The 23,861-nt window shown below is 41.1% G+C and overlaps 1 protein-coding gene across 6 annotated transcripts in view; it reads right to left on the reverse strand.

Annotated features, from left to right (window-relative positions):
* The window catches only part of LOC128605308 (arginyl-tRNA--protein transferase 1), a 101,508-nt gene that overhangs the window by 66,831 nt on the left and 10,816 nt on the right, over positions 1-23,861 (reverse strand). For 3 of the 6 annotated variants that reach the window (XM_053620588.1, XM_053620590.1, XM_053620592.1), the window contains 3 exons: positions 22,286-22,492; positions 15,545-15,759; positions 2,435-2,563 (listed from right to left, as the gene is read on the reverse strand). In XM_053620588.1, the coding sequence (XP_053476563.1) occupies positions 2,435-2,563; positions 15,545-15,759; positions 22,286-22,492 (551 nt within the window). Of the gene's footprint in view, positions 1-2,434; positions 2,564-8,905; positions 9,035-15,544; positions 15,760-22,285; positions 22,493-23,861 lie in introns of all 6 variants that reach the window. The other 3 variants (XM_053620589.1, XM_053620591.1, XM_053620593.1) reach the window with 2 other exon arrangements.

Genomic DNA, 23,861 nt, shown 5'->3' on the forward strand with positions numbered 1-23,861 from the left:
CCCCAGTGTCTGCATATTGTAAACATTTGAGAATAACAGCCTTTTTGAATAAACTAGCATTCCCAGAATTCCTGGCTAAAACTCTAGATAGAATGGATGCATCCCTTTTTCTTATTTGTAGAAATAACCTGGAAGAATACGTTATACGGGCAAAGGTTTGTGCACACCTGACCTTTCTAGATTCTAGATTTAGACACCCATTTTAGCTGTTATAATAACCTCCACTCTTCTGGGAAGGCTTTCCACTAGATTTTGGAGCATGGCTGTGGGACTGTGGGGATATGGCATTCAGCCATACATGCATTAATGAGGACAGACACTGTTGTTGGTTGAGGAGGCCTGAGGTGCAGTCGGTGTTCCAGTTCATCCTAAAGGTGTTCACTGGGGTTGAGGTCAAGGCTCTGTGCAGACCACTCGAGTTCTTCCACTCCAACCTTGGCAAACCATGTCTTCATTGACGTCATTGGACATTGTCATGCTGGAATAGGTTTGGGCCCTTGAGCAAGGTCCTTAGTTCAACTGCTTAGTTGTATAAATGAGATAAACGTAACCCGCTCCATATAAGGGTGTCCGCCAAATGCTGTAAATGTAAACTGTAATACTACTGCATATAAAGACAGCCTATAACTGTGCACTTCTAACTTTGTGGTAACAGTTTAGGAAGGCACACATATTGGTGTGATGGTCAGTTGTCCATAAACTTTACGCCATATAGTGTAAAACATGCTCAAAAATAATAGTTTAATCCATGGCCTCAGCACAAGTGTATTACATGTATGAGAAAACCTGTTTTGGAAAACTGTGTTACAGTTTGGGTTGCCTGTTTGTGTTTATTCTGCCTCGGTAAGCACCCAGCACAGCCAAATAATTCGCTCGTGAGCAAAAAAAAATACACAAAAAAGCAGCGCTTTACCATGATAGAGTACTTTATTACTGGTGAAGCTGACGAAACTGGACGCAAAATGAACAATGCTGCTCCTGGACAGGTATGTACATACAAACTGTATAAAGCTTTGAACCGCTTGAATGACCTGCTTTACATAACAATCAAGTAAATATTTTTATTATGAAGAAAAACAGGACAGCGAAGGCACTCCTGAGTCCTGACCATTCTTATAAATCTGTACGAGTCAAATATCGAGTATCAGTACTGTTAGAATTTGGCTTTCAAACAGTTGATTGCACTTGAAAGCATGTGAACTTTAATCACTGAAGGTCTTGGGGGAGGAGCAGTAGGAATGGCTGGTCAGGCTCAAGGAGTTAAAAAATATATAATAATAATAACAATAACAACACAAATCTTAATCGACTCAACCTATTTAACTGTTAAGAAATCTAATCCTGACAAACTTTGACAAATCATCGATGCATAATGCTCTTTCAAATGAATTCTAATTAAATAGTAAGACTCTTAGTGCTGAGAAGCTAAACTTGCTGTATTCCACATTACATGGAAGGAGACCTTTTTCTACTATAAAAAGGATCTCGTTACCACTCGATCAGCATCTCTCTGCACCATAAGAGAAGACGAACACACACAACCCTAGATTCGATCTTAGTACGGTAGCAAATTTTATAAAGCTCGAGCACAAACACCAACAGTATGCAGCAGCGACGAGTTTATGAAATGTTGGCATTTTCTTGGCAAAACTGAAAACAGTATTCATTTCAAGTCAGCCAATTTGATAACTAGCTATGTAGAAACCAATACGACCACGCAAGTACCACGATTAGAATCACTTTTACGCCAATCCATACATGCTGAATTCATTTCCCCCATTCCCTCCTCAACTAGTTTAGTAGATCCAACACCTATGCATTTTTTTAAACAAATACAAGCGGAAGTGTTTGCTTGCTTGTGTAATGTGATCACTGTGCAGCCTTTCATACCATAGACACACAATATTCTTCTTGACAGACTATGAAAATGTTGTTGGCGTTTAGAGAAAGACTCTTTCCTGAATGCTGGTATCTGAATGTTAAGGACAACTTCTTGGTGCATGCAAAAGTAACGGTTGGTGTTCCACAGGGCTCTGTTTCAGGCCCAGTGCATTTTGACATGTATATGCAATATCTGGGTAGAATTATTCATGAATAGCTTTCACTGTGATGTATGTATTAAGACAAACTCTACCCAGGGAAATGCCTAGTTTACTTTTATAATGTTTAAAAAAAAAAAAAAAAAAAAAAAAAAAAAAAGACAGTGTACTTATTCTAAATCAGCTGGGTTTTTTTTATACACACACTGAAAACAGCTCTTAATATCCTATATATTAATATGTAGTAGTAAAAAAGGATTGTAAAAATAAACTGAAATCGACTAACATACTGTGGCTCAAGCAGCCCTTCAGCTTAGAAAAACATTTCTAAGAGCTGATGTGGTCCACGGTGGTACTACATCTGAGAAAGAATGCATGCAGGAGAAGACTCGTACCTGGCTTTCATCACATTCGAATGGATCGTCGCCATGAACGGCCATCTGGTAACGGGCAAACAGCTCCACTGACTGATCGTACGACGCCAAGAAGGCAGGGTCCTCAAAGCTGATCGGCACTAGCCTCACCTTCAGGGGCAGCAGGATGGAGGATGATTAGTGGGAATAAGGAAAATGGCCCGGTGACCAGAAATGAACAGGGAATGAACACAGAAAGGTTTCATTTACCAGACACAACCGGATTACTGGCATAAGAAGCAATGCGTGGAGGAAGAACGCAATGAAATGGGATGATAAGACGGCACACACAGGTTACAATGAAACAGAGCTATTCATACACATACAATGTGACTAAACTTTAGAAGACAAATCTCTCACCCTTGCTCATTCTTTTTCCATGTACAAGATCCATTAAGAAAAGTTTGTCTCCTGTTCTTAAGAAGATTAATTGCTGTTGATTTTCCTCACCACATATACGACAGTAGAGGAACAGTGATGCAGATAATGGAGGGAATGGAGGACAGCAGAAATCTGAAGGTGAGGCTAGAACTCTGCTCAGCTCCTGGCTAACTTTTTTTTTCCCCCGGACTATCCAACTGTGCGTCATTCGAGGAATAATCCTTACAATTGTGGTGGACAGAGAGTTGAGATTGTTTAGCATTGTCGCCCTGTACTGCACAACATTATACACGTACCAGAACAAACAGCAAAGAACATCCAGTGGTGAATGAAGACACCAAAACTATTTTAATAACTACCAAAGCATCTCACTGCAAAAAGAAAACCATTATTCACGTTTTGAAACTGCTGATTTATTGAAGACTCGTATCTTTTTAGTGCTTCACACAACAAGCCCAATGTGGAGGAGGGAAAATAAAATCACACACAAAAGTTCACAAGCAGCAGGAATGAGTTTCTCCTAAACTAACTAATGGAAAAGAAACAGCAGCAGTACTGGATATTTTTTTTATGGCATTTTGGCAGACACCCTTATCCAGAGCGACTTACATTTATCTCATTTATACAGTTGAGCGTTAAGAGAGCGTTAACAGTGGCAACTTGGCAGTGCTGGGATTTGAACTCATGAACACCTTCCGATTACTAGTCCAATATATATAATATATATATTACTTATATATATATATAAGTAAAAATGATGAAAAAAGTAAAATACTGAAAATTAAAGTAAATTACTGTTCAGGGTTACTGCATGCATGTTATATTTTGGTATTTAAAAGGATGACTGAAAAATTTCTAAAGGTGTTCCTTTGAAGCGCACCTATTATGGTTTTGAAACAGGCCTTATCTTGTTTAAAAGGTCTCATACAATAGATTAATATATATCCGAGGTTCAAAAACACTTTAATCTGCTCATAATTTAAACTGCAGCATTCCACCCCCCCGTGTCAAAAATGACCCGTTAAATGATCCGTTGTAAATGATTCATTCTAAACTCCTCCTTTCAGTCAGAGAGCATACTCTGCTCTGATTGGTCAGATGTCCCAGTCTGTTGTGATTGGTCTACCGCTGTCAGTGAGCAGCCGATGAAGACCAGAGGTGGGGCTTTTTGTCACAAACCTACGTAGCTTAGTACAGGAAGTAAAGTCTGGAATTCAGGACTCCAGATGGCGACTAAAATGGTCGCCAGTGCGACTAACTTTTTAATTTTGTGACCATGTTTTTTTTCTGCCAGTCGCCAGTGGCCACCGTTACCCACAAACAAAATGTAAAAACTAATTCAATAGAAATGACCATACGTCTTGTTGTGTTAGGCTACTGAACTCTCATCTCCTCTTTTGCCTGCATCTACCTGCCCTATCGCATGCACTCCTGTATGGTTTCCAATAAATAAACTCTGCACTCGTCCTGCGGTGGTTGAAGCGTCGGCTGTATAGATGAACAGAAACAGGTTTAAAGTCACGTTTATCGGGTAAAAAGTTGGAAGTGTTAACTTTATTAAAGGTGTTTAATTTAGTTTGATGTGGTTTAGTTCGTTGGAATGTGAATTTATCTGTTTTATGTAGGCTAGCTAACTGCATAGTTAATTAACGTTAGCCAGCTGACAAGAAAATGAAACGCGCAAATGAAAAATATCAGACTTTTTCTCATTCCCTGCCCGTCCAAACCCTGCCTCCTCTACATCAGATGCCGACGATGTTGAGACCAACTCGACCAGTGAAAGTTCTCAAGTGACATTTGAGTCATCCCAGCCCGTTTCAATCGGTGTGCAATCTTTTACAGATGATGACAGCCAAGCGCAGCGAGTCGAGTCGTCTTCTCCCGTCCCTGCGGCTCCCATCCCAACAAGACCGTTTAAATCAGCTTGGCTACAAGAGTTCCCCTGGTTACGTTATGACAATGGGAAAATGTACTGCACCTTTTGTGCTAAAGCAGGACAAGATATTGCTGGTAAAACAGAGTTCATTACCGGTTCGAGTCATTTTAAAAAAGAAACCGTGAAGAAGCATGGCGGCGACAGTAAAAAACATAAGAACGCCAGGGATTGTGTCATTGCTAGGTCTGCCCCTCGTGCCACCCCAACCGTGAAAGCAGAGCAACGTGCTAGTGATAAAGTCACAGAAAAAGAGATGAGGGAATGGAAAATAAAATTCAATGCAACCTACATGACTCTGAGCCTGAATAAGCAGGAAACAACTAATTGTACATAGTTGAATAAAAAAGTGAAGAAAAAAAAAAAGAAACAAATGACTGGACGTTTAAGTATTTACGGTAATATGATTCAATATGGGGCAGTGGTGGCTTGGTGGTTAAGGCTCTGGGTTATTAATCGGAAGGTCGGGGTTTCCCCAGCACTGCCAAGCTGCCTCTGTTGGGCCCTTGAGCAAGGCCCTTAACCCTCTCTGCTCCAGGGGTGCTGTATCATGGCTGACCCTGCACTCTGACCCCAACTTCCTAACAACCTGGCATATGCAAAGAAACGAATTTCACTGTACTGTAATGTATATGTGATCAATAAAGACTCATTATTATAATATGATATACTGAATGTTGCACATATTGTGTATGTAAAGAATACATTGTGTAAACTATGGGAGGCAGAGTAAACAAAGGCAGACAGTACAGAGGGGAAAGAAAAGGCAGTGTGAGGTAGCCGTTTAACAATCATATCATCATATGTCATATGACATCACTATATTATGGCGCCTAAATATTTTGGGTTTAGGACCCAATGGCTCCTAGATTGATTTTTTTTTGCCTGGAGCCCTGGAATTACTAACGACTCGTTTCAGCTGTTCAGAATCGGTTCCTTCTTTAGAGAGTCAATAAGTCAATTTGTCATGCACTTTGATTTTTGAAACTTTGCAGACTTTTTACATTCACAAACAGCTCTAGAACACACTACCTGAACGGTAATATTTGAAAAAACACAATAGGTGCACTTTAAATTATTGTCACTATCCTATCAAAATGTTTGTGAGCAAATTTGAAGCACTTCTGTATGTGCTAGTACTGTACGTCCCTGACGTAAAGTGGCCTGTAGCTAACAACCTGTCCAGACGTTTTTCAAATGGTGTCCATCCTTGGTATCCAACTCGAGTGTATTGCCACGAACAACACTGTACTTTATAACAGATGACTTCATAACATAAACGCATGAAAGACAAAAATTGTAGCAGTCGTCCATGATAAGAGGAAAATAAAGGTTCAATGTAGGGGACAGTAAGGGGAAAATGACTTAACTCTGGTTTGAGGGTTAGAAAATCCCCAAGGAACGGAAAAAGACATCAGAGAAAACTACAAATCAGACCTGAAAATATGACCTACTTAGTGCCCCATCCATCTGCATCCAAGAGAAAACTCAAGGTTAGAATACAGCCACCTCACAATCATGGAGAAGAATTTGCTTTCCCGGTGGTTTAAGTGCAGCTAAAAGGAAAATGACATTAGCGGCTTCTTGAACAGAGGAAAATTTACACAGTTAAACCGTGGATGAAGCTTGTCTGCACGTGGGCATAAGCAGACAGAAGACTGCTATTTATTCTTACAGCCAGTGAAAGGCATGGTGGTAAAATACCTGCTCCAGAGGCCAAGCAGTTCATGACTAACAACCACCCAATTTTACCGAGACACCTGTAGAAACACTGCGTACCCACTACGTATGGGAGCGGTTTTCTCATTTCCTTCCTCCTCTCTTACATGTCCACTCCTTTCTGAAGACTCTATTCATTCTATCTCGTGCGCACGTACATTCACAAGCAGCACCGAGCTCAATCCCTTTCCCCTAGCCTCAGCTTTGCCTCATATCCGATTTGTTTGAACAGATTATTCCATCTCACTTCTGTTTAAACGCTCGGCTTATTAACGTCTGGGTTCTTTACGTGTCTAGCTTTTATTTCTTTTCAGTACTTTCCCCGCATCTTTTTCACCTTAGCTCAAGTTGTCAAATTCCCCAATTCACCAACTTCTTTTGGGTTTTTTTCCCCCCACAGGCCCCGCATCACTGATAAACCTACACTATAAACTGAATTCAATGGCCTCGCTGCAAATGAAATGATACGTAAAATGGGTGGCACGGTGGTGCAGCGGTGGTGTTGCTGCCTCAAAACTCAAGTTACTGTGGACACAAACTCACCCTCTGGTCTTTTTTCCCCTCCAAACGGTCCAGTTTGGGTGAGCCTGTGCCCAGTGTAGACTCCTCATGACAAGGGTGGAACCTGATGTGGTCTTTTGCTGTTGCAGCCCATCTAGCTCAAGGTTTGACATTTTGTGGGTTCTGAGATGCTTTTCTGCTCACCACAGTCGTAGAGAGTGCTTATTTGAGTTACTGTCGCATTCCTGTCAGCTCATACCAGTCTAGTATTTTCACCTGCAGAACTGCCTCTCACTGAGTGGGTTTTTTTTGGTTTTCATACCATTTTGTGTAAACTCCAGAGACTGCTGAGTATGAAAATCCAAGACGAACAGCAGTTTTAAACCAGCCCTTCTGGCACCGGAGTCACCGAGACAACATATTTCTCCATTCTGCTGTTTGATTGACCTGTATGCATAGCTCTTGACCTGTATGTGTATGATTTCACGCACCGTGCTGCAGCCTTACAATTAACTGATTGGATATTTGCGCGAATGAACAGGTGTACAGGTATTCCTACTAAAATCGCTCCATAAATGAAGCATCCAAACTACCAAACACACCTCCACGGAGACTGGCTAGTGTCGATGGAAACCATACAAGTAACTTATAAATAGTGAAACTTCTTCATTGTTTCATCTTCTTAATGCAACTCCACATGCTTTTGAACTGATGGATGAACATAGACATTTATATACAATGCACTGTTTATCTTCCCTAGAGTTCTATAGTCTCTTAAAAAAGTTCCAAAGCCTGGAATCACTGCTTTCACATCAATGTTTCCCCCTTAGATGATGAAATTCAGGATCATCTTCCTCAAACGAAGCCACACTACAAACAGCACCATCCTCATCCTGGGCAAAATGTCACTTTCTCTATTTGAATGGACAGCAATAACAAATGTGCTGTTTACTGCCAGCCCCCTTGTCCAATGGAGAGTTAAGATCCTCTGACTCTTCGCTAAAGACTATGAAAGTTCGGGGCTTTCCAAAATTCATTTCGATCGGCCAAATTTTGGAGAATTTCTTGCACATTAAAACCCATGCCGTACTTTGAAATTACGTCATCTTAATGTATTTCTTAAAAGTGGCAGAAATTTTCCACCGCTCAGAAGAGATGCTGAAGGTGCTTAAGTGAATGGAGGAACATATTCAAGATTATACATGGGAGCCAAATCACTAGACTGCGTGTCCAGGACAAGCAGATTTTGGCCATTATGTTTTAATTCAGTTACCTGATGGATTTTGGGGGAGGGGAGGATGTCGGGGACCCTATTCTTAATTTGGTATGTTTAAATGTAATGGGCTTCAAGGGGAGTACCACGCAACTCAATGCTGTAACTGCAGCACCTGCTTCCGAATACCACCACCTGATGCTCTGAATATACAGTAGATTCATATTTTTATGAGGCGTCCTGATTAGTGTGCACTCCTGACGCATGTTCTTTTCACAACCCGAAACACACAGCTATATGGAAACACTACACGCAGTCACCTCGTGTTGTGAATGAAGCCAGGACTTGCACGTGATGCGAGAACGGAACAACACATCTCATATCCATCAAAGTGGTCTAGAAGTTACTGCATTACGTTAGCTAGAACTTTTTAGCCAAGTCAATTGAGGAGTCCGATCAACCAAAACATGGGATTGGCCAGCATGCTGGAGCTTCCACTTGCCTGGTGAGCTATCGTCTAAATGTATCATGTGTCCACTCTGATACCACTTCCCATCCAGTTGTCTTGATGCACCGCTACTAAAGATTTATTAACGACTGTACCTAAAGACGAAATCTTGAGGAAGGCCATGTCATGTACGCTCAGCCACAAGTGTCAACCCAGAGTCCCACCCCAGTGCCTCGTAGAAGCTGTGTGACCTCTGACCTGGCTCTCACTAGGCTTATCGGGTGGGTCGTGGTGAACAACCATCTGGTAGAGTTTGTACACTTGGTAAGAGGCATCGAAAGAAGCTTTGAACTGTGGACTCGGTGGCATGGAGCGCACTAGCCTCACCTTCAAAAAGAGGATGTTCACGAGGAGGTTACCAAGGGAAAAAAATTCAGGTGCATTATCAACAGAGAAAGGCTGGTTTAAGTGAGACATGAAAAGCATATTAAGAACATAAATATTCCTCAAACTAATTCAAAAATACACAGAGTTGCCAGGTTATAAAGTACACCTGCCCATCACACAAATGATAAGTGGTCAAAGGTGGTCCAGTTAGTGAGAGTAACTGGGTTTTTTTTTTGTGTCCAAGTGCCCATGGTACGTGTACCTGATAAACTAGCAACTCAATGTGAATCTCATCTCAAAATACACAACAGATCTATGATCAAATACAGAAAATTTGATACAAGTACACAATATTTAGCAAAACAAAAAAGATAGTAACAGAATATTATTTAAAAACACTAATAAATAAATATATATATGAATAAAAGAGGGGTGCAAAAGTCTGGGCCCACTAGTGAAAATGCTTCTGCTTGGCATTCTATTCTGTTTTAATTTAACATAAAACTTTTTTTATTACAAATGATACTATAAACTACAATTTGAATGAAAAGTAGAATCTGAGAAATTTTGATATGAATTTCAGAATTTCTCAGTATTGGGTACATCCCCATTTATGCTTTAATGACCGTGTGGACTCGAGCGGACATGCTCCACAGGTTGGTGTAAAACCTGATGATCCACGTTAGATGATCCACGCTTTTGTACAAAGGAGTCAACATGGACAACATCACAAATTTGCTTACATTTAAATAATGAAAATCACAGATTTTCACTGTGGTCTCAGAATTTTGGACCCCATCGTATCAGTACACTCCAACAGACTTTGGTTTCGGAGTTGGTTAGGTGAGAACAAGCAAAGTCATGATTTAATTAGCCTACATTTTACTTTATGATGAACATTCATGACCTATTAAATATTTATACGCTTTAGAAATGTTATGACCAACCAGCACATAAAACACAAACCCATAATCTGACAGTGATTAAGAAAATATTTAAGAGAAATTGCTTGCAATGCGAAACTAGTATATATAAACTTATTTCATAGGCTTTATTGTTGTCATTATAGCGGTTAGGAAACACTACAAATTTTCTACTTTGTTCAGAGATAATCACTTCAAGAAAACAAATGATGCATTGTTTATATAATCACACGGGCGGACAAATCAGTAGTCCAGCACCCAGAACTATCAATGTCTGATCCGCACGCCGCACATTATTATGAGACCATTTTAATTTTGTGTGTTTGATGTCAATTTAGTTTTACTAAGAGCTGCTCTGTGCAATAATCCCTTCTCTGTGACTACATACAGTACACTACATCGCCAAAAATGTTTGTGGACACCTGACCATCACACCCATACAGTATCTCACAAAAGTGAGTACACCCCTCACATTTTTGTAAATATTTGATTATATCTTTTCATGTGACAACACTGAAGAAATGACACTTTGCTACAATGTAAAGTAGTGAGTGTGCAGCTTGTGTAACAGTGTAAATTTGCTGTCCCCTCAAAATAACTCAACACACAGCCATTAATGTCTAAACCGCTGGCAACAAAAGTGAGTACACCCCTAAGTGAAAATGTCCAAATTGGGCCCAAAGTGTCAATATTTTGTGTGGCCACCATTATTTTCCAGCACTGCCTTAACCCTCTTGGGCGTGGAGTTCACCAGAGCTTCACAGGTTGCCACTGGAGTCCTCTTCCACTCCTCCATGACGACATCACAGAGCTGGTGGATGTTAGAGACCTTGAGCTCCTCCACCATCCTTTTGAGGATGCCCCACAGATGCTCAATAGGGTTTAGGTCTGGAGACATGCTTGGCCAGTCCATCACCTTCACCCTCACCTTCTTTAGCAAGGCAGTGGTCGTCTTGGAGGTGTGTTTGGGGTCATTATCATGCTGGAATACTGCCCTGCGGCTCAGTCTCCGAAGGGAGGAGATGATGCTCTGCTTCAGTATGTCACAGTACATGTTTGATTTCATGGTTCCCTCAATGAACTGTAGCTCCCCAGTGCCGGCAGCACTCATGCAACCCCAGACCATGACACTCCCACCACTATGCTTGACTGTAGGCAAGACAAACTTGTCTTTGCACTCCTCACCTGGTTGCCTCCACACGCACTTGACACCATCTGAACCAAATAAGTTTATCTTGGTCGCATCAGACCACAGGACATGGTTCCAGTAATCCATGTCCTTAGTCTGCTTGTCTTCAGCAAACTGTTTGCAGGCTTTCTTGTGCATCATCTTTAGAAGAGGCTTCCTCCTGGGACGACAGCCATGCAGACCAATTTGATGCGTATGGTCTGAGCACTGACAGGCTGACCCCACACCCCTTCATCCTCTGCAGCAATGCTGGCAGCACTCATACGTCTATTTCCCAAAGACAACCTCTGGATATGACGCTGAGCACATGCACTCAACTTCTTTGGTCGACCATGGCGAGGCCTGTTCTGAGTGGAACCTGTCCTGTTAAACCGCTGTATGGTCTTGGCCACCGTGCTGCAGCTCAGTGTCAGGGTCTTGGAAATCTTCTTATAGCCTAGGCCATCATTATGTAGAGCAACAATTCTTTTTTCAGATCCTCAGAGAGTTCTTTGCCATGAGGTGCCCTGTTGAACTTCCAGTGACCAGTATGAGGGAGTGTGAGAGCGATGACACCAAATTTAACACACCTGCTCCCCATTCACACCTGAGACCTTGTAACACTAACAAGTCACATGACACCGGGGAGGGGAAATGGCTAATTGGGCCCAATTTGGACATTTTCACTTAGGGGTGTACTCACTTTTGTTGCCAGTGGTTTAGACATTAATGGCTGTGTTGAGTTATTTTGAGAGGACAGCAAATTTACACTGTTACACAAGCTGTACACTCACTACTTTACATTGTAGCAAAGTGTCATTTCTTCAGTGTTGTCACATGAAAAGATATAATCAAATATTTACAAAAATGTGAGGGGTGTACTCACTTTTGTGAGATACTGTATGTAGGCTTTCCTCAACGGTTACCACAAAGTTGGAAGCACACAACTGTATAGAATGTCTTTGCATGCTGTAGCTTTACAATTTCCCTTCACTGGAACTAAAGGGCCAAAACATGTCCCAGCATGGCGGTGACCCTGTGCACAAATTGAGCTCCAAGAAGGCATGGTTTGCCAATGTTGTTGTGGAAGAATTCAAGTGATCTTCACAGAGCCCTGACCTCAACCCTACTGAACACCTTTGGGTTAAACTGGAAAGCTGTCTGGGAAAGCCTTCCCAATAGAGTGGAGGTTACAATAATAGCAAAGGGGAACTAAATCTGGAATGGGATGTTCTAAAAGCCCGCATGAATGCAAGGGTCAGGTGTCCACAAACCTTTTGGCCATATAGTTTATCTGTAAAGACAATACCTTGTAAATCTTGTCAGTACTTTTGAAAGCAAAAGCCACTTGTGTGTTGGACTTGAACAAGCTATTAATTTCGCTTAGCTGTTATTGCTCTATTTGTTTTTCCAACTTTCCTCCAAATTTTGGTCATTTGCCAATTCCCACACAGTAGCTGGCTCTTCCACAACATCATCACACAACAGCATCTTTTCTATTCACATGGCAGCGTAACACGCTCGGAGGAAAGTGCTATCTGCCCTCTTCCACATACATCAGCTCACACACGCCCACGATTTGTTTGTCACTCTGATTGACAGTGGCGAGATCGTCCCTTCCACCCAGAGAGCATGGCCAGTTCTGTCCTCTTTGACTCGCTGCGGCATCGTTGGGATTCGAACTCGCGATCTCCCGACGACAGAGCGAATTATCTTCTGTTTTGGCACTTAGTAGTAGTATTTTTATTAGTACTGGAGTGCTGCTAGTTAAAAGAGGCAGCACCTGTACAGTTTCGAGAGTAGACAACAGAAATAAATCAGAATTACGATCAATACTGACAAAAAGAAGCAGAAAAGAATTTTTCCCCTAGTCCAAAGTTTGGCATCTCTAAATTGTCCACTGTGTTTGAATGGCTGTGTGAGAGTGTGCGATTGTGCACTGCGATGGGTTGCCACACTGGCCAGGGTGTCCTCCGCGACCCTGCATAGGATAAGCGGTACAGAAAATGGATGGATTTCAAAAGCTGGTGCAGCAAGGGAACAAAAAGAGCCAAATCAGAAAGTGTACTGCGTTGTCTGTGGGAAGCATCCAGAAATTGGAGGTAAAAGCAGTCATTTTTTTACCAGTTTGAAGATTGAATTGACTGGAAAAAAGAATTGATTGACAAAATGTAGCATCGCTATGTTCAAAATGTTAGCGCACTTTGGCTTAACACCCCTACCCCCCTATATTATTAGATGATGTCATTTTAACAAAAGACAACTTTTTGAACTCCAGTAGTCCTGCTAAAATATTTACTCGACTAGCGAACCAGCTTCTAATTATTAGTCCTTCTTGTCATGTTTGTGTTGGATGAAGTGCTTATTCTTCTCAAGTCTTCATGCTGGGATCTAAAAGGAAACCGGTATAAGATTTATTTTGTTTGGCCTTTCCTTAGATTCCTGTATGAATATTGGGGGGAAACTACTACATTTGCTTTCAAAAGATTAGCAACTTTTACTTGAGATGCACACACGTAGTATCTTTCAAGTGGCCTGGCTGTTTGTTTGGCGATATTTGGTGGTTGATTAAGAATACAAGGAGTAACCAAGACACAGCAAGCATCATCCTCATAAACACTAACAGCATCGGAAAGGCTCAGGGAATGTGAAAAGCCAGCATTTATAAAGAAGTAGGCTGTGAAGGAAGCCTTCACTGTACTTACACTGCCCCCTAGAGGAGGTTGTAGGTCATAGCATGAATTTTATTCTGTAGCATCTCATTCATGGCATTGTTTTTAAATCAAAGATAATGCTTCAAGGTTCAAAGGTTTTTCACTTTAGATGTAAAATCTGTTCGCAATCTCACCTCTGCTAGCTGCATCTAGAAAATGTGAACAATTTTATTATCAGGTTTGTATTAAGATTGAGCTCGTATCATAAAAACCGTTATCCTGAAAATACTGGATCCTTGATCCAATTGCAGCCGTTTTAGCCATTCAGTGTTTCTTTAAAGAGAGCCAAGCAAAGAAACACAAAGGTAGCTGAGGGGCAGTGCAGGAGTTGTCGCAGAGAAGCGGTAAATTATGGACATTTTAAATGTTTATGACTCAGAAGACATTATATAATATTATTAAATGTAACATTAGACGCAAGTGAAATATTCGGATTTGTGCAAAGCAACGGTTTATAGTCCTTATATTGCATCACCTAACATTTAAGAGTTTTTCTAAAGAGGAAAAAGTCAAATCAGTAACTTCTGTTTAATAGCTCAGTGACAAATGACCAGGTTTTTGCTGGAATATGTCTGGAATTTTTTGTGTCCCAGGTTTCAGCCTCTTAACGTCGACACAGTGCAAGGATAACGGACCAAACAGCAATCAAAACCCTGGCCTCAAGTCGCTCCAAACTATAAAAGACGAGGCTGACGTGACTCCAATCTGGAGTCAAAACCCTGTAATGAACCTAATCCCTGCCAATCTCATCCACTTGGGATGAGATGATATTAATGAACATTTCTGAAAAATCGGTGACCTTTTCCGTTGAGGTCTCCCTCACATATACAACCTCTGTTGGCGCTCCTCCTCTTACTGCAATTTTATCAAAAGGTCAGTTGCACTGAGAAACGAGTCAGTGAAATTTGTAAAAATAAATAAATAAATACATAATACTTTTTTTTTTTTTTTAATTTGAAACAAAATGCCTCTAATTTGTGTTTGTGAGCACTCGGTTTATCGCGAGCAGCGTGTGGTGTATGATAAATCGCATTTGGAGTGGGGTTGATTGAACCCGAGTAAACATCTCATTAAGAAACTGGTGCTGCACGTCCCGTTTGTTCACCACCCTCCTGCCCCCCTCAAATGTTTAATGGCCTCAGACAGCATTCCCAAACTGCTCGATGATGAAGTGAGAAGTAGCCTGCAGAGGAAGTGTGCGATATATCACACGCAAGCAGAAACTCCTCCGTTTCCGAGTGATAGGTTGATACTAACGCACAGGAGGGACTGCACTTTAACAGCACACAGTTACCACATGTCAAACACGCGCCGGAAAGCCGGTGCTGGTTTTTTCGCCTTGTGTGCTAGAGCGAATGCTTTATGGATGAAATAAGTAAATGGCTTGAAGCAAAGCAGACAAAAAAAAAAAAGCACACGGTACCCTTGCTGAAAAGAGGCCACTTACCATTGTCCTGCGATCTACTTAGGAAAACCGAATGACCTCTGTCAGAGGGCTCAACTCAAGCAGACTGGTTAACTGAGAGGGAAATCTGGATTAATGTCTCAAGGGACAAAAGGAAGATGATACACTGTGGTTTCTAGCAAAGACAAGCTCTTTACCTAAAGCTGATCTCACCCAACCAACTGCAAAAACTTTTACTTCTGCAATCTTTTACTTGATTTGTTCAAATTGATTTAAAACCACATCTTGACAATTTCTAACCTCGAAACGATGAAGAGGCTCATCAGGCAGCGAGTCGGTGATAAATTCTTCTAATGGTTTGGGTTGCCCGGATGATGGGGTTGCTGGAGCAGGCGTCAGGTTTGTTAAAGTGCCTCCTCCATCTTGCTGCTTCTGTTGCTCCTTTTGTAGTCGTCGCTCTTTCCGGATATCCTTCGCTTTGCGACATGGAGGTTTGCCTGGGTCTGCTCCCACGCCTGAGTCAGCAGAAACAAAACAGAGAAGATTCATCTTTGATCATCATTAGCATCACTAGTGTACCAAGCCAAGAGGGAACTTATTACATGCTTCAAGAAGAAGGGAAAGCCTGCATGGCCTCTTTTCCATCTATCGAAGTAGTAATGTATTTACTTGGACAATCCGGGATAATTGCACCATTTCCCTCAATTTCATACCTCTGACTGCAACAACCAGGAGCAGGATCATTTAATATATTTGAATACCAATTTTACAACCTCGATAGCAATGCTAGGTGTAGTATTGGGTTTCTCAATACCAAATACAATAAACTAGCCAAAAATCAATCAAACAAAATGAAACAAAAAGTGCACACACTCGCCAAACACCTAAAAATCAGACTTCCAGATTTAAATTACAACATCCTCGTTTTTTATGAATGCAATGCTCTTAAGTATAAGCAATTCGATCATTAATAAATGGTTCTGAAAAGATTATTTGTGACAAGAAATAATGCGTTCGCACCATATACTGTAGCTCTGACCAATCAGGACTCGGGGCCCAGTTGCTGTTGTCTGAACGGTCATGGGTGTTATAGCAGTCATAGTCATAGCCCAGTACGATACACCCCCAAACTGCGCCGTTATTAAGATAACAATCATAGCTGCTCCTCATGCAGCAAGTAAACGCACACAGAGAAAAGTGGCATGTATAGCGTGCACGTGGTTAAACAGTATCAAATCATAAGCTTACAGTGTTTTGCATCTATATCGTTTTTTTAACACCACTGTTTATCACTCTCCTTCACAATCAGGCTACGTAAATTAAATGGTGAACTGGTGATGGCTTCAGGAGTCACTGCACAGGAAAAACAGTTATATGCCTGAACTAAACAATAAAATGTTTAGCTGTGTAATCTGCCGAATCCAAGTCAAGGCTGTGATGCTTGTTGGACAAATTCCATGTCAAGTTGTGAGCTTTTTCACTATTTTCAATGTATGAATTTTTAATTTTTTTTGTAGTTCAGAAAAGAACTTTACACAAAGCATCTTTACAGAAAGGAACTTCGCAGAAAGTAGTTTTACAAAAAAGGCGCTTTACCAAAAAGGAGATTTACAGGGAAAAAAAAACATTACAGGAAAGAGCTTTACAAAAAGGATCTTTGAAAGAAAGCTACTCTACAGAAAGGGGCTTTATAGAAAGGAGCTTGACAAAAAGGAACTTTACCGAAAGCAGCTTTACATAAATAACTTTATAGAAAAGGGCTTGACAAAAAGCAACTTTACAGAAAGGAGCTTTACAGAAAGGAGCTTTAGAGAAAGGAGCTTTACAGAAAAAATAAGCATTACAGAAAGGAACTTTACAGAAAACAACTTTACATAAGGATCTTTGACAAAAACTATCCTTGTAGAAAGCGTCTTTACTGCAGTTTGGCAGTGGAGAGATTTATACCACCTTTCGCACACTGACTTACAATCCAAGTAGGTGCCCCCCCCCCCAAACAGTTTGAAATTGAGGATATTACGGCCAAAGGAAAAACGCTATAATGGACAGCAGATACTGCGTGAATTCTACATTTGGAGCCATTTTGCTGGGTGTGAGAGCATGTTTCCAATTGCTATGTGCTGGGTAGCTGCAGGGCTACGGGAATGCATGCCTATACTTGCGTGTTTAAAAGAAAGAAAGGGGGGGGGGGACAACTTTTCTTATAGTTCTTCCAGCAAATTCTGAAAGTAATGCAAGATGGTCTATGTGTATGCATATGGAAGCCACATGGTGTGCATACATGTGTGTAATCTGCAAAGTCGTCTCTCCATCGCTGAAGGAGGCTTCTAGCTCACTGTAGTGAATAACGAGATTTGGTCCTTCTGTGGAGATGGAACTCATTTTCCCGTCCTTCGACAACATGACATCATCGTAGCCGAGGCTGTAAAACAACATGCACTCTGTTCACTGGCTCCTGCTGCTTTTTGCAGGGCTTTTTCCCTCCCCAGACCTCTCAGGTTTAAATAGAAGCAGGGAGGAGGCCTTTGCTCAGGCCTGGGGCTCCCTGGATGAAAACCCGGGTATTCCTGGACTGTGTGAGGACAGGAGAAAAAAAAATTATCAATAAAGGCGATTAGAGTAAGGGCCTGAGATTAATATTCACCACACACCAACTGTGCCAGTATTATTACTGATAGTAGTTTAAATTGTCGTATCATCCAACACACTTGGCAGTGGTTGCGGTTAACCTTTTCACTTAACTCTAAGAACATTCCATATTAATAGTTTTCCAGCTCAGGTCTAGGAATCCTGAAATTCAACTCCTACTAATGTTTTCGGCAAAAATTGACACAATGTGTGCAGATGGAAAGAGGCTTTCCTCAATTGATTTTACAGTGAGTTGCACACTGATGTGCACTCCTCCTCCTCCTCCTCCCATCTTTTTTGGGCTGAAGCCAGACCCTGAGAGCAAAAGTTTACACACTGACATCCTGTTTAGAGCAATAAGGAAAGCAAGGCCGTTTCCTGCCTGGCCCCATGCCAACTGCCCACATACCCACTGCCGGCCCAGTCATCCGCCAAGAGCGAGACGGAGCGAGCCGGAAGAATGAAACCCAAATGCTGCTCAACACACAGTATGTATGAAAGAAACAGTTTTCTAAAAACAGTTCAGAACTTGTCGAGAACAAATCATGGTGAAATGGACAAGTAAGCACTGGACTAATGCAATCGTTGATGTGCTAGTCTTAAATGTGTTACAAAACTGAAACTCTACAAAAACCCAGAAATATCTGAACCATCCACAGCATTGAGACAGTAACAAATATGCTGTTTATTATTCACTCAAGGCCATAAACTGTAGCCAGCTTTGCTTAAGCTTTTGATATATTCCTTTAAATTTTTTATTTTTTTTTAATAAAAACGCAGTCGGAATTTTCTTTCCTAAATGAAAAGAAATCGACAGATGACGGCGAGTTATCAGCTTAGATGGCGATTCGTTTTTCCTCGCGACATTTGTCCACCTTCATTCTTTTCCTGTTAATAAATTCAAACGGCTAAATAAGAAGAGGAAGCTTTCCGACGGACGTCATAAACACGGCACGGGGACGTGCGACTCACTGGACTATTTTTTTTATTCCTGTAAAGAAGAGTAAACACGAGCAGGAGAAGCAGAGCAGATGCTGGGCCACTTCCAGAGCTGAGGCCTGGGCCCTGTTACTGTCTGCTTGACGCCCCTGGCCACTTTAGAGCTACAAACTTGACCGCGCGCACACACGCTAGCAGGGACAAAACGGGTCGTTTCTTCATTGTGGATCCGCTTCCGACACAACAAATGGCGTCTAGCATGTGAGCTGACCGTTATGAAGGTTTGTAATTGTTAAGCGTTTTGTAAAAATGGACAAAAATGTGCAAACATGAACATCTCCCACGAGACACACAATGTACAGGGAGGCAATAAAGCCAGACAGATTTGTTCCTCCTGAAGACAGATTCTCCCTCTTGAGTCATTAACACATCATAAAGACCCAGGACTATCTTTGGCCATGTGAAGCATGTGTGAATATATGTATATGTAATTCACTTGCTAAAAAAAAATTAAGATCATTAAGAAACATGCACCATTGCAACATGGTACACTCCTTCCAATAGACAGAAGAAACAAATAAAATACTTAGAAACATCCTCCTCCCGAGGGGTTAGTGTGGTGTAAACAGTATGAAGTGTGGAGAGCCAAAGCATTTCTGGATGAGTGATATTTCTGGCACGATATTTTACAGGACAAGAAAAACACAGGAAGTGAAGAACGGAGGGGTGGAGGAGTGGAAAGACACTTGCTACTAGCAATAACTAGAAGGTCTTACTCTGGATTATAAGCACATACACACACAGCCAAAAAATGTGTCGAGCAGCGCTTATATATTATATATATTATATATATATATATATATATATATATATATATATATATATATATATATATATATATATATATATATGAGTCAGGTCCAAAAAATATTGGCACCCTAGTTCTGAAAAACCTTCGTGGCTTTGCATTTAAGTAACTCGCACTGAAAATATGAGACATGTCAGAAGACAGTGACTTCCTGTTTCACTGACATATATACGTCATATTTCTAAATACGACAGAAATATGAGGCCAACTTTCCTTATGCATTCGCCACCTTAGAGAATGGAAGATTACAGAATAAAATAAATCGAGCAATGTCTATATCTACAAGCATGAACATGCCCACATCCACTGATAAAACAAGAAGTGAAGCTGTGATGAAGCAGCCTGGGAGAGGACACGCATGTGTTTTCCTGCCAGGCATACTGAGGAGGATTAGGAGTAGGAGTGAGCGATATGACAAAAAAAAAAAATACATATATCAAGATTCGCAAAACCATTTCTATGATATGTGATACGGGACATGATATATAGGTTTGGGAACAATTCTCCAATATAGTAGCATTGCATTTAAAAAAGCTTAAAAGATGATTCTAGCTAAAAATTTAATTCATGGCATGGCGGCTTAGTGGTTAGCATGTTTGCCTCGCAGCTCTGGGGTTGAGGGTTCTCCCTGTGCTACGGCGATTTCCTCAGGGTACTCTAGTTTCCTCCCCCAGTCCTAAGACAAGTGTTTAATGGCATTTCCATTCTGTCCATAGTGTGTGAATGTGTGCGAGACTGTGCCATAATTTGTGAAGGTATATCGACTTGTGAAGATACATCACCGCATCACACAACCCTACTTAGGAGGCAAAACTCTCCCATGGTCTCAAGTGGAGATTTGCAAAAGAGGGCAGCATTTTGGGGTAACCAAGCCTCCAAATCTACAAATACACACCACCTGCATGGACAACAAACCACAGTTGGAAAGCGTGCCAGAAGAAAGTCATAGAACCATAAATGGAAGCACCCGGAGTTTAATAAACGCTATTGGAACTTTAGGGAACTGGATTTTATGGTCCAATGAAACAAAAATAGACTTAAACACGCAGACTAAAAAGAGTAAATAGAATAATTGTTATTAAAAACAATAAATAAATACATTCTAATTGACACTGGTAAGTATGGTGGAGGATCTGAGATGTATGGGCTGTTTTTCCTCTAAAGGCACTGAGGAACCTTCTTACGAGTACCAGGAGATTTTAAATGAAAATATGACCGTCTTTGGCAAAAAGCAACAACTGGGTTGGGGTTGGATTTTTCCAACAGGACAATGAACCAAAACATACATCCGAAATGACCACAACAATGGTTCAGTGAAATCAGAATCAGTCCCATGACCATAAATCCCATTGAAGCCTTGACAAGACAAGACAACAACCCAGAAGAAAACTGCTCAATTTTGAATTTCACAAACAACAAAATCTGAAACATTTGAAATATTAGCACAAGAAGCTTGAAATATAAAGTAACACCTTACTTGCAGTAATTTTGTTTGGAGCTACAACGCTGGCAAAAAAATTTATTAAAATGCACCCCAACATAAAAACAATCTTTAAAATAAAGTACAAGCCATAATATTAATAATAATAATAAATAATAATAAACGAGGCCCGTAACTGTGACAACTTTCTTTTTCTTTAGTCGCAGCCCCATACTTGCGCAATATTGGTAGCCAATTTATTTCTTGCTCACAACCATTAATAAACTTCAAAACTTGCTGTACAAGACTTATTCATTTCCTCTATGGAGTGTGTGTGCACACAAACGCATATCCAGACACTCTCAGAGAAATTCCTGCTCATGTAGAAAACCTGTGTAATATCAATCACTTAACTCCATCTGTGTTCAGGGTAATAAAGTCGTAAAGGTGCTCATAAAGTCTGTTACCGTAAATTTGTCACCAGGTGTTTTCCGTTTCAGAGAGGGGGGGGATACAGAAAGGAGCTCTTTCTCCTCCTTCAGGGAGCATCTCTAAATCTTTGCTGTTTCCGGAACATTCCTGAGCTGCTCATTTCGGTGAGGTGTGGAAGTACTACATTTCATTCAGTCATATTCTTGGCAGTAAATCATTCAGCGATGCAGAAGCCTGAAAGAGTTTTTTTCTAGAATCAGATTTCTAATTTTACTTTTACTGAGGGTCAAATCTCTGACACCTGACCTGTGTTATAGAGCTTTATGATCTTTTTTTTTTTCAAAAAAAAAAAACAGTGTTGACACTGTAATAATGCAAACATGAGTTTGGTGCAGACTGACAGGAAGAAGTTACCTCGCGCACTCATGCATTTCTGAGTATCTGCTGCCCCCTGTAGTACTGATATGGATTTTCTCGTTCCACTTTTTGGGTACTTCCTGATTCTTTTTTTTTTTTTTACAGCAATATAACACAGCAAATACAGTCATGGGGGGGCCTCACAACTCACAACAGCCTCTCACAACGTTTTGGAGAAATTCTGTCATTCTGTCTCTTTTGGAAATCTAATCTAGTTACCATGAATTTTACAGAGTAAAAAATAATAACACAATGTGTGTGTTTTTATAAACTGAAGCAATGTTTGGTTTTTCCCCCCTTTCTTTTCTACTACACGTTTACGTGTTGTGACACTCACCTGGTTTAGGCATGAGGCGTGGGCTCTTCCCTGCTGATGATGACACCGTTTCCTCTCTTGAAGTCTCTGATGTTGATGGTCTGGAATCGTTGTCGTTCTCAGGGCTGCTGGGGATGATGGGACGCTCCACCTGAGAGTGCTGGATTTTCCCAGGATCCACCGGAGGAACTTCCCCTCCTTCTTCAAACATGGAGTCCATCCGCTCACCTACACATCGATACTCAGCATTAATATCAATATCAGTTTGACAGGAATCAATATAGCTTTATATCTGTATACCTAAACACATTTCTTTTTAAAAAAAAAAAAAAAAAGATACAACTATTATGCAATTAGTGGAGCAGAAAATAAGGTCAGTGATTTTTTTCATGCTTATTTTCATGGACAATCTGGCAACATTCTCTACAACCAGTACCATGCGACTTCTGAGAAAGCTTGAGGTAAATTACAGAATTTGCTCGGATGAAGATCAAACCAAGTAAATCCAGAAGCATTTCCATTTGCACAGGAAAGATTAGAGCAACGTTTCCGTATCAACCATGAACCAATTCGAGTGGTGACCAAGAAGCCCATCAAGAGCCTGGGACGTTGGTAGGGCGCATCACTTAAAGACACAGAGCAAATAGAGCAGCTCAGGCAGGACACCATCAGTGGCCTTGAGAGAACTGTTAGCACCATGCTCTCCAGCAATCTGAAGCTCTGGTGCCTGCATTTTGCACTCTAGCCCCAACTCATGTGGCCACTAACTATCTAAGCAGCACCAATCACAAAGGTTGACAAGCTGGAGAGAAAGATCAGTTCAAATATGAGAAAATGGCTAGGTCTACCCAGGTGCCTATGCAGAACCGGGCTCTAACAGCTAAACCTTTCCAGTCTAGAAGAGGAGCACAAGTACACCATGGTAAGGCTGGAGATGATGCTGACCGAGACTTGTGAGCTACTTATAGCCACAGCTTTGGCCACCTTGTCACCTAAGGGGGTGTGAAAACTAGCAGAGGCAACCCAGCAGGCAAAGGTGACCCTCCAGCACAAATACATTGTTGGCCAAGTCCAGTCTGGGAGGGACGGCCTCAGCCTTCTGGTGGAGGAAGTGCATCAAAAAGAACAACTTACAAGGTACATAAAGGCTGTTGCCCAGGCAAGGCAGGGGCAATGGATGAGATGGGAGGGAGTAGAGAAGAGAAGGAATTCTAGGAAAGACCTGTATTTAGATCATTTAGATTTAAAACAAAGTTAAAATTTAAAACAAGCTTCATCAATAGAGCCACATATGATGTCCCAAAAACCTCAACAAATAGTATGGCTAACAGCAAACATGCTATCTATGCCCATCCCCAACAACAATGAACGACTTTCTACTTGGCTGCAAGACAAGCCTGACACAAGACCAGTACAACAAAGTGCTCACATGCAATGCTGGAAACACAACGAATGCACAACAACGCACTACCTACTACTGCCTCATGTAAACTACCTTAGTAACATCCCTAACATTTGTCAGGGAAGGCCAGAATTCCGATTCCAAGTCTTCACACCTAGAGTATATTAGAGACCAGGTAGCTGGGTGCGGCACAGG

The sequence above is a fragment of the Ictalurus furcatus genome, chromosome 3 (assembly GCF_023375685.1).
Source record: "Ictalurus furcatus strain D&B chromosome 3, Billie_1.0, whole genome shotgun sequence".
NCBI lineage: Eukaryota > Metazoa > Chordata > Actinopteri > Siluriformes > Ictaluridae > Ictalurus > Ictalurus furcatus.